This window comes from Pipra filicauda, unplaced genomic scaffold (assembly GCF_003945595.2).
Source record: "Pipra filicauda isolate LSUMZ 115617 unplaced genomic scaffold, ASM394559v2 scaffold102_size2360937_pilon, whole genome shotgun sequence".
In the NCBI taxonomy this organism is placed as follows: Eukaryota; Metazoa; Chordata; class Aves; order Passeriformes; family Pipridae; genus Pipra; species Pipra filicauda.
Genome location: NW_024103463.1, coordinates 659,140 through 675,061, shown reverse-complemented (window position 1 = coordinate 675,061; position 15,922 = coordinate 659,140). Strand labels below are relative to the sequence as shown.

At 45.6% G+C, this 15,922-nt stretch overlaps 1 protein-coding gene across 1 annotated transcript in view; it reads left to right on the top strand.

Annotated features, from left to right (window-relative positions):
• RBM6 (RNA binding motif protein 6) overlaps positions 1-15,922 on the top strand; it is a 57,220-nt gene that overhangs the window by 17,235 nt on the left and 24,063 nt on the right. The window contains exon 6 of the mRNA XM_039378195.1: positions 4,722-4,795. Coding sequence (XP_039234129.1) covers positions 4,722-4,795 — 74 coding nt within the window. The remainder of the gene's footprint in view (positions 1-4,721; positions 4,796-15,922) is intronic.

The window sequence follows — 15,922 nt, the reverse complement described above, 5'->3', positions numbered from 1 at the left end:
GGGATGGTGGAGAAGCTCTCTGTCCATGGAAACTGCATCGTTGCCATCTGCTCTGAGGCTGCTTGGCCCCACCCCGCAGATGGAGGGACCTCCACCAGGTTTGCAGCTGTCTCAGCTGCCCAGGTTACTGCCCAGGTTAGTGTAGTGTCCTTTGGTGACCTGTTACATGGAGTTGCTTTAATGGGAGACCATCTTCTTCCTGATCCAGAGGGGAGAGAATGTTTTCACGTAGCACCACAGCAGGTGGGGGGTTTGTCACAGTTGTTTTTGAGAAGGCAGGTGATGGTTCACCAGGGACTGGAGGTGACCTAATGCCTTAAGCTTGTCGGGGTGTGCAGTGACACGACTGACTGCGTGCTCACTCCTAGAATCCAGGAGCTGGACTGCCTCTTGGGTTGGATGCCTTTGTCATGTTGCCATCCTGCCTTCTTTCCAAAACTATCTTTGCTTTGGCACAGACAGGGCTGCTGTCACTACATGATCTTTTCATTTGGCCTCCTAAAACTCCAGAGATATTTTTTTTATGTCTTCACACTGCTTACAGCCCCTATGAGAACAACATTATGGTTTTCCTTTATTTAGATCTTTGATATAACAAACTATCATGAAGTAACACGTTACTGTGTGTCAGTTGTTCAGTAGAAACTGTGTGTGTACAGAAACAAGTCTTATTTTAAATCCCAAGTCTTTGATCTTTATCTCTGAAGCCAAAGAACAGTAATTTTAAGGCAAGCTTTCAGGATTTTATCCAAACCATTGCATGCTAACAGGGACCCTCCATTTGCTGTCAAAATTCACTTTGCTAAAACACATCTGTTTCAGAGGCAGAATATTCCTTATTCCAGTACTTGCAGAGCAGCTTCCTGGAGCTCTAAATGTGCCTTTCCTCCTAAGTATTAGGCATTTGTGCCCATTTTCAGTGCAGAAAACAGCCAAGCATGCTTTGGGAGCATCCGTGAAGGATTGTGTATACATAGAAGCACTTAAGGAAGGGAAAGCAGAAGTCCTCTGGATTTTATGTGCTCACTCTCCTTGTGTTCTGATTTTGCCTGTCGTACACAGCCTGTGGTACTGTAGACTTGTGCAGCTGAGAGGAAGTAGCTAAATAAGGTACAAGAGTTCTTTTACACAGTTGACCTAAAACATGGGGGGAGATGAGGACATGCATGTTTTAGGGCCAAAATCTGAGTGAGTTCAAGTGTTGGAGGGCTGTTCCTGTTGGAGAGGTCATTTGGACAGTGTAGCTTGCTTCAGTGTGCTCAGAGGTTGTGTGGGGGAAATACTGATCTTTCCTTTTTGTCAGAGTCTGTGTTGATCACATATGCTTCTGCAAATCATTGCTCTGTTCTACTTTCTTGAGGATCCTGAAACTGTATGCAGTGCTAACCAGTAAGTGAAGATACCGAGATTTGTATCTTCATGTGAAACCTTACATGTGCAGTTAGGCCACCTAGAGTCAAAACCACCACACTGTAATCTTCAGCAGTGGTTTTTCTTTGCTGGTTTGATTGCTTTGGTTCTCCAGGTCATAGCAGTAAAATACCAGTGGGTGTCTGAAAGCTCTCACTCACAGGGGAGCACAGCTTACCTTGGGATGCCTGCTGAACCAGTTCCAGCCATTAGATGCCTGACTCTACCCCTCTGTTAAAATCCCCTGCCCTGCCTCTGGTAACAGCAGCTGAATTGCAGTGTTCTGACAGACAAAGTGTGTGTGAAGGTTTTGGAAATAAAAATATCCAAGCTCAGCAGCTGCTACACAGAGCTTGAACAAGCCCTATGGAGGAGGCAGGGAAGAGGCACAACAGTTGGTGGCAGGAGCCTCTGTAGTTGCTCCCCGTTTAGAACCAGCCTCAAGCCACTTGCTTTTGTTTCAAGTGTTGTGCTACAATTAACGTGATCGTGGGAAAATCAGCAGATACTGCGTTTTGAAGGTGCAGTGCCGTTGTTTCACAGGCCTCCATTTCAGTCACGGTCTAAAATGGGAGGATGCTCTGGTGAAGCTGGGGCAGGGGGCAGATCGGGGGCGCTGTGCCGCCCAAGGCTGATGTTACTCCCTAGTTCTCACATCCTGAGTGTGCTTGTCAGATCCATGCAAAGCTCCGGATCTGGGGGCGGGGGAAAGTGTCAAGCCCCCGCACATCTTCAGCAGCGGTTTGGAGCAGAGCAGTGGCTCCAGGCTGCTCTCTTCTTGCATCACTACTTCGGTGCTGTCTGTGCAAGGACAGCTCGTAGTGAATTCCGGAACGCTGCGTCCCTCTGCAACCCGACCACAAGAGCCCAATGTCTGGCCTGAAGCTGCTTTTTGGCACGATATGGGGCCACAGTTATTGTTTTTGTACATGTTACTGCTGCTATGTTTATGAGCTGGGTGGGGGAGAGCAGAGGTGGGAGAGTGCAGAAGGAGAAATGTACTGGGCTTCCCCTTAGTTGTCTCCATGTAATGCTTGGAACGGTCCTCTGGCATATATTCCTCCAGGGGTCTGAGCTTTTGTATATGTGCATAACATTCAGCATTGCACTCACAGTTGTGTCATGCTGGATTAAATCCATGTCTAAACCAGTCATTCCCTTCATGAGGACTGGGTTGTAAACGTCCTCTTGTTGCAGAGCAAATAGAGTGAAAAGTTCTGCAATCTTGTTTTCTGTCAGGAGATCCCCTGCTTCACATACACATGGAAGTAAGATAGTGCCCTGATCCTTGCTGATTACAGCAGCTTTCAAAAACCTTCTCTGAAGGGGAATCAGGAGCCTTATGGGCTGACAAATATAATTCATGCAGCTCTTTGCTAAACAGAATGGAAAGAAGCGACTTAAGAGTTCTGGGTTTGAGAAAGACTTTAAAATGTACCATGTGAGGCCGCACGCTGTGTGTGAAGTAGCAGAGGTGTCTGCCCGGAATGCAGAACAGTCTCCCACCAAGGGGCAGCACTGCTCCCGGAGAGCAGCTGCCTTCTGCAGAGAGGAGAACTCCTTCATTTGCAAAATGTGATCCGGTGTGGCTGTGCTGCAGGGCAGAATGGATGCTCTGGGAACAGCTGGATCAATTTGGTTCTGTGGATCCTGCCAGCTGAAACCATACCTCTAGTTCCAGGTGCCCACTTCATGTAAGAGTATCAAGTGGCTTTAGCTGCTTTCCACCACAGATGCTGTGCTGCTGGACTCCATCTTTCACTGAGCTAAAAAGCACCCAGATTGATAAATTTCCCTCTAGTGTAATTATATTGACTAAAATAATATGGGAAAGGGGAATAAATTCCTGTGTGATGTGGAAGATGTGCTAGATGCAAATTGGAGTCTCATTATTAAAGGCAGAGGTGCAAAGTCAGAACTGTGTTGTTGGAACTGCATGCAAAGAGCTCCTGGAATAAAAAATAATTAAAAATCAGTAGAGTTTGATGATGAAATAGTTTGTGTGGCCTTGTTTGTGATGTGGTAAACTACAAAGATGTAAAAAAAACAGAGAAAGAAAAACTAGAGAGTGCAGCAAATGTTCTTTGACATAGACTTGGGGGAGATGGGGGTGGTTTTCCAGCAGGCTGGAATGCCTTGTCTGAAAGAAGCATGGGTGGAGTTACCTTCCCATGGAAGGTGAGGGGCTGAAGCAATAGGAGCCAGATATAAACCTGGTTTGAAGATACCAGAGTTAAAATGTGCATCTTAAGGAGAGGAGACAGGTTCTCCACCAGGACATTTAGGTGCCTAAAATGGTACAAATCACACACAGCCTGGCTTTCCTCTCACTCCAAACCCGCCAAAAGAGCAGCAGGAGGAAGGAGCCAAGCCTTTCCTCTCACTGTGTGTCCGTGTAGAAGCATCTTGGCCCATGGTCATGTGGAAAGCACTCTTTTGGAGCGAGGTGGCCTTTAGGTTGTGACTTTACATTGTTCCTCAGCACTCCAGTTCTTGGAGGTAGCTTCAGCGTCGAGAATGGATCTTCAGTTGGTCTTAGGTTCTGTAGTGTTCACCCTGCACTTTGCTTTGGGACATAATATTTAGTGCAGGTAACTGGAGTACACAGTTAAATCAGTGTGTCCCTTCTGCAGTGACTGAGATGACAGCTTCTCAAGCCATGAGAAGAGGAAAGGCTCTCTAGTTTCTTGAATCTAAACTTAAAGCTCTCACACCCTCTTGTTACATGTGCAGTAACATCCGTACCAAAATGAGAAAGGTGGAGTTCTCATTCCTACCCTGCTGTACTTTTTCATAATGCAAGGGATTGGACTTCAAAAAGTAAGCAGGTGTTGAAAGAAAAATAGCAAAGGCAAAGGAATGATGTTAGTTCTTTCTGAAATATTGCCCAATTAAAATGCTGGCTATTCGTGTAAAGTACATTTGCAGCAAGGTACTTGGAAATGATTTATCAACACTTACTTTGGAGAGTGCTGCCTCCAAGGTAGCACAAAATGTGAAACTGGCAAGGGAAAGTCACTATGCCTTAAAAAAACCGACAAAGCAATTATTTCTTGCCCTAAGGAAGGGTGTGCCTGTCACTGGGTTGTGTAAGGGGAAGTGGGAACACTGTACTATTAACATTCATGATAAACTGCACAGTTAATCATCATCCAGCTAGTCCCTGGTTTCTTTCTTTTTCATTCTGGAGTAGAGGGGTGGTGGTTAGAGGGTTTGTCATTGGAGGGAAAGGGAAATTGAATATTTGATGTGGCTTTCTTTATGACAAGGCACTAACATGACTCCCGTCTGTATTTAAATGCTGTCCCCAGGTTACGACTATGGCTATGTCTGCGTGGAGTTTTCACTCTTGGAAGAGGCCATCGGATGCATGGAAGCCAACCAGGTTGCTTTACAATTCGGTCAATGCTGCTAGAAGATTTTTAATTTTTTTTTTTTTTTTTGGTGGGGTGGTGGAAAGCCTACGAGGTTTTTGTGAAGGAAGATCTGTTCTTGTATAATACACAACACCGCGGTTTAAATGCTCTTACCAGAATCTCATACAAGGCTTAGAAATGCCAGTGGGAAGGAGCTGCTGGACACCAAATGGCCCGCCCTCCTCCCTGGTGTGTGTCAGCACGCTGGCTGGAGTCAGAAGCTGGTGGCTGACAGACTCCTGATGCAGGTTTTGACCCTGATGATTCTGTACTCACACTGCAATCTGGCTGGGAAGAGCTCTGCTAGCACTGGATTCTTCCCCTGTCTGTGTGCACACACACATGCACATGTGACTGTAGGTGAGGCCTCTGGATGCAGCTCTGAGTCAACTGTGACTTGCAGGCTCCACTTTTCCATATGCCTTGTGTGTGGGAGAGATCCTTATTGTGCATCTCCCCCATATCTATCCCATCCTTTGGCAAACTGGAGCTGCAGACATGAGTTCTATCCTACGTGCAGTTGAGCCTGGTAAACCTGAAAGATTCCTTAAAAAGAAAAAATGGCTGAAATCCCCAGGGAGTAAGTACCCATGGGGGGCCTTTACTCTGACCTGGTATTTGGGGCTAGAGCTGTTGTCTTCCATACAAGAGCAAGATGCATAAGATTTGTTAGACAGAATATTTTCCCATCTTACACCACCCTTCCCGTGCCTTGGAACTGTAGGTGGTGGATCACTCAACCAAACCAACTAAACGATTGAGATACCCCTTCCTTCACTACATCCCTTAAGTTTCCTCTCTGCTGCCTTCTTCCTCCTAATTTGCCTGACTAAGAAACCATATCAATTATCTTCAGCCTTTTTACCTGAATCCCGGGTCTCACTGTCATGGGAGGAGAATTATGAGTCAGATTCAGAGCTGTGCATCTGCAAAAATGTACTTACAGTTAATGAATCTTCACAGCTGGGGTTTCAAAGGTCCTGCTAAGCACTCGCATTTGCCTCTATTTTGAGTTACAGAGGTATTGCAACTTACAAAAATGTTTTACAGAAATAATTCTGTTGCTGGGAAAGAGCCTGGCACATTCCCACCGGGGTGGTGGTGAGGAGCACAGAGAGAGAAGGCTCTGGAATTAATTATTACTTTTACCATCAGTGACAACTTCTATTTCCCCTTCAGTGTTGCTACAATTCCCAATTTATTTTGTTGGCACTGGGGAATCTGTAATTGTAGATGACATTCCTTTTAACCAAATGCCTCTCCATATTCTGCTGACATGAAATAACATCTCCCTGCACAAGAGCAATCCCCAAATACCTGGGAATTTGGGAATACCTCTTTTTTCTATTGTTGATGCCTGCTCTGCCCCTTCTCCTATTTGGAATATATAGATTTGGGCAGGTTTGGTCCATTGCTATAGGAAAGAGCCTTTAGGCACCAATCCTTAAACTAAACTGAGTTCCTGGAGGTGCCCAGTAACTCACTGTACGCACATGCCCGGGAAGAAGCTGTGGCTGGTGTTCCACTGCTGCTTACACTGACCTCCCCAGCAGCAATTGCAGCAGGCAGGCTGGGGAGTGTTTTCCTGTGGTTCCCTTCCAACGTTCAGGCAGGTGCTGCCAGAACCCTGCTATTGGCAGGGGTAGTGGTCCCAGCCATGCACTCCACCAGTTAAAAACTGACAGGGTCTGAAGTCTTCCAGTTTTCTTCCTGCTATACATGTCTGTGTGTGTGCAGAGGAGACCTGGAAGATGGAGTGTTTGGAGAGGATCATCTCCCAAGCCTGCATGTGCCAGTCTTCATGATGTTTCAGTAGACCTACAGTAGTTAGTAATTAGTGAAGTTAGAAAGGTGGGTTTTGGGGTGACCCAAGTTATTTGCATTTGGTCAGGAGAGCTGTAACCTCTGGACTGCCTCACATAGGTTAACTTCTCTAATTTGCTTGTAATTGAACATGAAAAAGAGCCCTTCTCATTATTAAAAAAAAAAAAAACTAGCAAGATTTGTATCTGACATACTGCAAGGGAAGATAGGTGACTTTTAAGTTCTCACTAAGAGCCAAATAGAGATATCCAGAAAGGGAGTTATGAATACAGTTGTCCTTAGAGAATAGATATCCCATTGTAATGACTTCCAGGGTAGAGTTCTAAGATGGTCTCCTTAGACTGAGAATCAGTCTGCATTTTTGCAAGCTGCAAAACCTGTGTTAGCTAAGACACAGATTCTTTGATAGTTCAGTTATTTTCAGAAGGTTATCAGCTACCCCTGTCAAACTCAATCACTTGGGAAAGCATAAATAGCAAATGACATCCTGGTCCCTCTCTAGTCAACCTGCCTCTTTCTCAGGCATCTGCAGACTGGGAATAAATAGCTTGTGCAAACCTAGCATTTTTGGATGCTGTTTGATGCCTGTTGAACTGCCCCTGCCTGAAGAACAATTTGCTACGTCCCTATATTGTGTAATCTCCCTACCATGAAATTCTTTTGTTTTACCCAGCACCCACTTAAGATCATTCCCAAATTTACAAACTACAGGTTTACCAGGTCCAACTCCCTCTATTCAGTAATGTGACACATTCATGTGTGTGTGACCGCTGAGATCTGAGGGGGCTTTCTGTTACATATATTGTGATAAGGAAACATCCATCTTCTATGTTGCCCTAATTTTCGAGGAGAGTTTCATTCCACTTGTATTAATTGCTGCAGCTAAAGTAATGACAACATCCCCCTTATTAATTGCTTTGCTTTGTTGATTGTTGCATTGGCAATTTATTCCAGCTCCAGGGTCCCCTCTAATGTGTCTGAAAGGTGCTGGGTCGCTGTTATTCCCATTGTGGAGGTGCTGGGCACCAAGTGCTGGCTCTCCTGCTGGCTTTGGGGGCTGTTTGCCCCAGCAGGGCAGATGGGCTGTTGAGTTGTTGTGCAGGACCCGGGTGCAACTCTCGTTGCAGCCTCATGGTTGGTGATGCTCCTGGTGGCCTTTTGTTACACGCTGGCTGTCATTTGAGTTGTGTGAGACCTCTCTTCTGTCTGTGAGGAGCTGCTTTTCTCTTGGGGAGAGACAGGTATTTTGAATGGAAGACGGGGTTTCTGTCTGCTAAGTCACATGGTTTCTCCTAAATAATCCTTCCCTCCTTTATTTTTGTTTTTGAAAGGCTGGTGATGTGGCATTTGTCTGACTGTGTTTTCTTTGGCACCCTTTTGACACCCTGGTGTAGTAGGTGTAGTGCTCCTGTCCGGGGGCATCAGGTTGGCTTCTTGGAAGCAACTTCGGGAATACATCCCATGGCTCTTCTTCTCCATATGTGCTGGGATCTCTTTGCACTCCTTCATTTGTAGAAGAGATAGACACAACAAGATTGTTACTGGGTGTGAGAAAATCAGGTGGGACGTGAAGTACCCTTCGTGTACTGCTGCGTGTCATAAAGGCAGCCGGAGGAGGAGAAATGGAGGGAGCCTGTCTCTGCTGCCTGGATATTTTACTGTTTTCTCTGAGATGGAGATGATTGTTACACATAGGCAAGCAGGAAGATTTTTTTTTTTAACCTTAGGAGCAAATGGTTTGTCTTGCTGACTCTGTGGTATTGTCTCCAAATCCTCTCAGGCCTCAAAGGTAGCAACACTGGCCGCGTGAATATTTCCTGGGTTTTGTTGCCAGTAAGTAACAACTTTGTAATCCTTTCCTCCTGTTTCTTAAGTAAGAGGGTGAGAGAAGAGCTATAGCATGAACTTTTAAAAACACATACATCATAAATTATTGTGGAGGTCTCCAGGCGTGTGTTAGAGTGGTCATTCCAGTTCCTGCACTGAGGCTGGAATGTGTCAGAGCAGTTTCCCCTGCAGCGCTGTCGTGGTTCAGCTTGCCAGGCACAGTGATACCTTCATTCCCTGCTTGTTTCTTAATGGGGAGGGTAAGAGGGATTCTTACTGGATTTTGTGGGTGCTCACTTGAGCGTGTCTCACCCCTGAGCAACTGGAAGCATCAAGTGTGTGTTTCTCCTGCTCTGAGCCCTTGTATCCATTCACTGCAGTGCCTTTCTGCATTCCGTGTGAACAGAGCTTCTGGTGCAGATCAGACTTCACAGGCTTTTTGCTGTAGCTGTTGGTGTTAAAATCCACAAGATGCTGTGACAAGCAGGCAAAGCTTAGGACTTTCTGTCCTGAAAACATTTGCAGTAACAAGTCACAACTCTGTGTGGCTTCCCAGTTAAATACAGAAGGAGCATGTGGTTATCCTGAGAATGGAACTTCTCCTGTGACCTGTAGCCAAGGAGTATTTCTTGAAGTCTGTGGTGCAAGAAGTGTGTTGCGATTTGTAAGGGAAAATCTGTGTCCAGACATCAAAAATAATTGTTTTCCTTTTGATAGGACGTGCTGAGTTATAGAGTCGGGCATTTTTTTCTAGAATCTGCCAAATGCCCCTTGTAATGGAAGATGACACCCGCCTCAAATGTATTTTCACGGGCTGTCTGGTATCCATAATTTATCCACTTGACAATGTCAATCCATCTCTTTAGCTTTAACCTGCAGACAAGGGTGGTGGTAGTGGCAGTTGAGGGTGTCCACAAATAAACTGAAATCCATTTGTGTGTTAGGCTGAGGGTGCTTGCTTTTGATCTGTCCTCCTTGGATCACCAGCTGATCTTCTGCTTTTCTTGTTGCATATTAGGCGTGTGGATTTTGCTCAGGTTGTATCTTTGCATATTTTTTCCCCTATTAAGCCTGTCCTGCTTTTGACTGTGTGGTTTTCTAGAATTCCTTTTGGAGCATGTGTATAGAGAGGGAAAAGGCTTGTATACTTACACCTACACAGTGTTTCTTCTATAAACATCCTAATGGTTTGGGAAACATGCACATTGTGGAGGAATTTTTATGAGCCACCTGACCTATGGAAAGTTCCCTCCATAGGCTAGTGGGTGAGTGGATTTCCAGGCAGCAGAGCTGATTTGGGTTTTTTTTTGTGTCTGATTCAGTGTGTGACCTGGTCACGAGCTCAGCCTGGTCTTACATCACTGAGGCTTGATGTGTTGAGTCAATCATCTGTTCATTCCCTCTTGTGTCTCACTAATCACCCCATCGAACCGGCATTTAATTGGAGTTGTAAGCCTCTCAGATCAGTATGGAAGTCTGCAGTGGGAAGCTCCTAGTGCTGGGCAGACACTTGCCTGTGAATAAGCAGTTGGATCTGCCTGTGGTGACCTGTGACAGGGCTGGGTGTGTGGGTGTACATGTGTGTATCCTGTAGGGATGTTGTGATAAAGTGATTTTTATCTGTGTGCTGCAGGGACCTTCTTTGTGCGGAGAAGGGTGGCTTTTGGTGTGAAATGTAACTGCCAGAAAGTTCTGGTACCGAAAATGTTTCTCTGGACCTTCTCTTCTGTCTTCTCAACATCTTCTGTCATCTCAGCTGTTCAAGCTGTGTGAATCCTCTTAGTCCCTCTTCCTCTGGCACAGAAGGTTGTAAGAGATCTTCTGCCAGAGACTTCACACACTCTTCCTTCAGCCAGTGGTAGCTGCCCATCAATGAGTTTTTTCTAGCCCTACCCAGATAAAAAAACTACAACCTCCTTCTTGGCAGCTCTGTCCTGCCTTGCCTCAGGAAGCAAAGTATGCTAAGCAAAATGTTTTAAAATAAGTTCACTTTTCACTGGGAGAGTTGTGAAGCTGCGTCTTCGTGCTCTACTTGTGTGATTCCCAGCTTGCCATGTCCCTCTACCTCCCTGCTCATGCTCCAAAATCCTGTCCTCCTTTTTCCTTCAGCCTCACCTTACCCCTGTGATGGGGATAGTATGTGTTTGCTGCTGCTGAACTGCTGCTCTGCAATGGGATTGTCCCATTGAACAGCTTCTGGGTGAGCTGCCTGGAGCATGCAGCAGATGCTTCAGCAGGACTTCCTTGGTCTCTCTAGTTGTTGCTGGGGACGTGTGGCCCAACAGGGTTATCTCAGGACTCAAATATTGCTGTATATTACAGAATTATCTATTCTGTGTGCTGAGGTTGACTTGGGCTGCTGTATAAATAGGTTGTTCCACATAAAGCATCCCTCCCTGCCCTTCTCTAAAATGAAACTGTTCTGGCCTCTGCACGTTTCTCTTTTGGTGATGGGTTTGCTGGGAGTTTTTGCCTGTTGACACTAAGAAATCTGTGTGATGAGTTCACTCTGAAATACCATTCTTTCCCTGTAGATTGTAAATGCCTTGTTAGTCAAGTTCTCTGTTGGAATGGATGTTCTGTTTACAATGCCAGAAGCTCGAGGGAATAATTGTGATTTCCTGACATTTGTTTGAATAACTTGATCTATGAGTGGTTGACAAGATAAGTGTCCAGTCCTCTCTGGTTGATTGATGGTATGATGTGATAAATCTGTACTTGCAGTGCATCACTCACTGCTGTTGGGCAGCCAAAGGTTGGATGCTCACTCCACTGATGGCTCTCAGTGAGAAACCACTGTGGGACAGCTGGACCTTTGGTCATGCCCAGCATGGCTGTTGTAAAAATGGGAGGGACTCGAAAACTTCTGCTCGTGAATCCAAAGTGCGATGTGTACGATGGATAAGTCTGCTCTCTGCCCGTTCCATAGGGCTGAAGTTGTGTTGTAGAGCACCCATTGGCAGAGCATTCCTAAGAAATGGCTTCGATTCGGTCACTGCCAGCATGCGAAGCGTTTTCCTGAGTGATGTGGCATCTGGCACACTCATCCTTTGGACTCGTTTGTAGGTGAGATTTTGCCTTGAGCTAGGAAGGATTGGAAGTAGTCCTTGGATGCACGGGCAGGATACAAATGCCACCCTGTCATGTAGCTGTCAGGTCCTCCCCTCCTAACGTGTTAATGGAATAGTTGTGCGACAACGAGGAAATCTTAGTCATAGATGCTACACAGAGGTGCAATTTCACCTTTAAACGGAGAGTGGTGGTTTACTGCTGGCTGCATTTCCTTGTTGGTTTTTCATTGTGCTTGCATTCATGATTAGTTGATTTTCCGTGAAGATCTGTAGGGACTCTAAATATATCCTTGTGTAACTGTTTGGAAAGTGCGTATCGTTGTAGCCTCAAAGTGCTTCAAAGGAGTGTGGCAAATCAGCGGCAGGACGGATCGTGTGCTGCTGCAACTGATAGGTTGTGTACGTGGTCAGAAGGGGATTTCGGATTAGGATGTAAAATCCCTTGATCAAGCTCCTGTATGAAAGTAGTAGGACTCATGCCACTAATTTGCTTTGATGCTTTTGAAGTCATCCTTTAAGTAAGCCGGTGACTAATAGAACTGGAGCTGCACTCTCAGAAATTCCCTCTGTACTCTTAGAAGTGGATGGTGCTGATGATATGACTCTGAAGTGTCTTAAGGGAGATAAACAGGCAGTGAGAGGGGAAATGTCTGTATGGGTTCAGTTTACATGAATCAAGGCATCTCAGTGAGTGCACCATAACTTCCATTTCCAGAGCAAGACCATTTTCTCTCACGGTTTTGCCATAATGGTTTGCACAAGACCCGTCATCGTGAACGAGACAACACAAGTTTTTGGGCTGAGTCCAAAGAGTCCTTCTTAGCCCAATTCTAGCAACGTCGAGGGGAACACCAGATATATTTTACAAGCATATGAGCCAGATTATAATGCTAGGACTCCATCTGGACTGTTTTGATAAGTGGGAGCACACCAAAATGTTGCAGTTTTCACTTGATGAGTCGTTGTTGTGAGCTTCAGTCTCAGAACTGTTCGTTCATGCTTTTGTGCTATCTTAGCAGCAATTGCTTTTCCGTTTCTTGGTGCGCTGCTGGTGTTGGATTGCGGGAACAGGAAGGTAAAAGATTGAGTTGAGGTGGAAAAAAAATGACAAACTGCACACTCCCTGGGGTTAAGGAAGGCAGAAGCACTGTTTCCTTCTCTTCAAAGAGATGGTCTGCCTGCTTTTCTGCAGAAATTAAGCATGTTTTTTGTATAACTATGATTATGATAGTGAGAGAGAGCTGGAATTCCATTCAGATGTCGATTTTAGTCTGTTTTCTTCCCAGTTGAGCTTGTACTGGATCTTTTCAATGTAAATCTTGGAAGTTTGGCTACCTGGAATTGGGGTACATTCAAAAAAAGTACCTTGAATTTTGCTATTTTCTGCTCGGGTTATGAGGCTCACACATGTAAAAGATTAAATTCAGATGTTTCAAGTTTGAAGACGCAAGATCAAAGCTCTGGCAGGCAGCAATTTTTATTTGTGAATTTCTGATTCCATTTGACTGTAACTGGGCTGTTAATGTTCTTGTCTAGAAATGAAATTATTACAGTGGAAAATGGGGGTGGCACGCCTATGTGGACTATTGTGTCATTATCCATCAATCACAGGCAACAAGGAAACAGGTATTTAACACAGGAGGACACAGAGTTATTATCCACCCTGTTCCCCTGCAAGCCACAGGGCACCTTCAAGACTCTTATTAAAGCTTTAATTCCTACAGAGATCACAAGAAACCCTGCATGCTACAGGATCAGAGATTGGGAGCTTTGCTGTCATTCTGCATCTGTGCAGGACAAGAAAACATGTGAGATGGAAGAACATCAAGAGTGCTACCAGACAACAGCCCTCTATTTCTGAGGGAAGGCAGAATCTTCCCTGATCCTTTCTTGTCCGGGGAAAAATTTCTTCTTCCATCATATCTGGGAACCTGATAACCCAACATGTGTGAATGGCACAGCCACTGAAAGGTCCTCAGTACCACTGTTTGACCAGCTGAATCCTGGCTATGATTGCTCCCAGAAGAGGGTCACATGGGAAAATCCTGAAGCTGTTTTGTACAAGGAGACACAGGAGGGAGGTGGAAAGATCTTCCTGGTTTCTGCATTGACAGAAGCTGTCTGATGTAAAGGAGAGTTCTGCCTTAGGGTTTGTTTTGCGGTGCTGTTGCACTGTGTGTATGTGTTGACAACTACCAGATGTTGCATCCAAGTGTCCTCCTTCATCTCCATTGCTTCAGGCCACCTATAAGTTCAGTTAGTTATGTCTTCCCCAGAATGAACAAACAGCTTCCAAAGGACGGGTCTAAATTCAAGTCTGTCATGTAAGGAATTACATTTTTAATGAGGGTCAAAGCTATAAAGCTGTAAACATGATATTTAAGTATTTAAAACACTGCAACTGTCTTTAGAACAAATGGATGAGAGTAATTCTCCCCTGCTTTCATAGACAACAGGGGAAATATTAGTTTTTTTGTGATGTACAGTCCATGTCTAACCAGGAAATTAGCAATATCCAGATGGGCTTCATGAACCAGATTTGAGCCAGGATGGCATTTAAAGCCCAAGCAAACATTTGATGTACTTTTCCCTCAAGGATCTCAGGAGCAGAGTTAACAGAGAAAGTAATTTTAAGTTCTCAGAATCCCAAGATGTATTTTCGTACACATAATACCAGGTTGAGAAGTCTCACTAAGAAGCTTTCTCACAGTGCAAAGCTGTACATTAATGATATGATGACTAAGGTATTTCACTGTTTATAGCCTTAGGTTTTTGAAAGCCTGATTGATTCTTCCCAACCTGTGATATCACTGGAGAAGAGAGCTGAGGTGGTTTGGGTTTTTTTTTCCCCTGACAAGGTGTTCTTCTGCGCCTGCTCCGTGTGGGATTGGTGTGTGTTCTCTGCCACTGCCACCTTCTCTGCCCACTGCACTAGCTCGTCTCTCTTTCTTCCTTCCAATGTGTACTGGGCCCATCACTAAATTTAAGAAGTGAATTCCAAAATGTTTCATTGGCATCTCTTAGTGACAGGCAAATCCATCTGATTCTAAGAGGAGCAGCTGAAAGCATCACCTCTCTGATGCTCCAGAGCTCACTGCCGAGAGGTGAGCGGCACACAGGGAGCTTCAGGCACTACCTGTGCCTGTCTGCATGGGCCAGTCTCTCTCCTGAGCCACTAGGTATTAAAGTCCCACAAGTGGTTCAAGTGACAATACCTGAGCCACCCACTACTGTGGGGCTTATCTGACTAGTTTGAAGAGGTGTCTGTGCATGTGGTTTCCCCTTCCCAATCCCTTAGGAATTCAGCCAAGCTGAGGGACTTCTGACACAGCAGGGAATCATGTTCTCCTTCCTCAGTGTCAGGGTTATCATAGGAGCTGCTCTCCTGCACACTCACCTCTCTGGCTATACTCTCCCAAAGAGCTGAGCTCAGCCACCAGAGCCTCGGAGCCTGGATATTTACAGAGGAGAGTCACTTCTTCTGCCTCTTGCACCCTGAGAAGGCACTGAATTCCTTTCTTCAGCAGTTCTGGCAACTGGCTAGGAAGGAGGGATGTGGCTGTACCTTTGGATGTGCAGTGAAGTTGTGTGGATGAACCTCTTTATCCCCACTGCCTGTAAAGGAGGAGCTGCTGGGCCCTATGGGGAGCTGTGACACCCACTGGTGTTGCGCACAGCTGGGCTGGCAGGAGAAACTCCTTCCAAAGGCTCCGATGACTGTTCTCATGCTGTGCCGGGTTTCTTGGGCAAATCCTGACCCAACAGGTTAAAGCAGCTGTTTTCCAAATCAGCTCCTAAGAAGAGCTCTCTCAGGAGGCAGCGCCTGCTCAGATGTAGAAATCGGTACAGGTGCCACTCTGAAGAAGTGCCAGCTGCCTTGTGGTTCTGTCCAGGTGTGAGTTTTAAGGATCTGGATTTAGCTTTTGGACAGGCCACCTCAAGGTCACGGTGATGTGCTGGGAATCGTCACTGAGATGTCACAGGTAAGTATTGCACTGCTGGTGCCTTTCCCTGGCAAATGGCAGGGCTCTTTCTTTTACCCTGTGGGAATCAGTGCCAGGCACCCACTTTTGCCATTTACTCGGAATTTAGGCATGTTGAGAAATTATGTCTCCAAGGACAAAACCCTCTTTTATTCAGAGCTGCTCCTTCTCCTCAGGGTTTTTGGATCTTCCTTAGCTCTGAGTGCCTAAGAAGTGAGTTTGGAGGCTTGTCTGGAGGAGCCTCTGGCCTGCTCTCTCCCCTGTTTACAGTTGGTGTGTTCTTTGCAAATGTTTGCTGCTGCACAGAACATTCTACATTCTGTTCACCATGGAGGTCAAGCTCTGTTGGAATTGGTGTGTAATCCCACAGGTAAAAGGACACGTGTTTGTT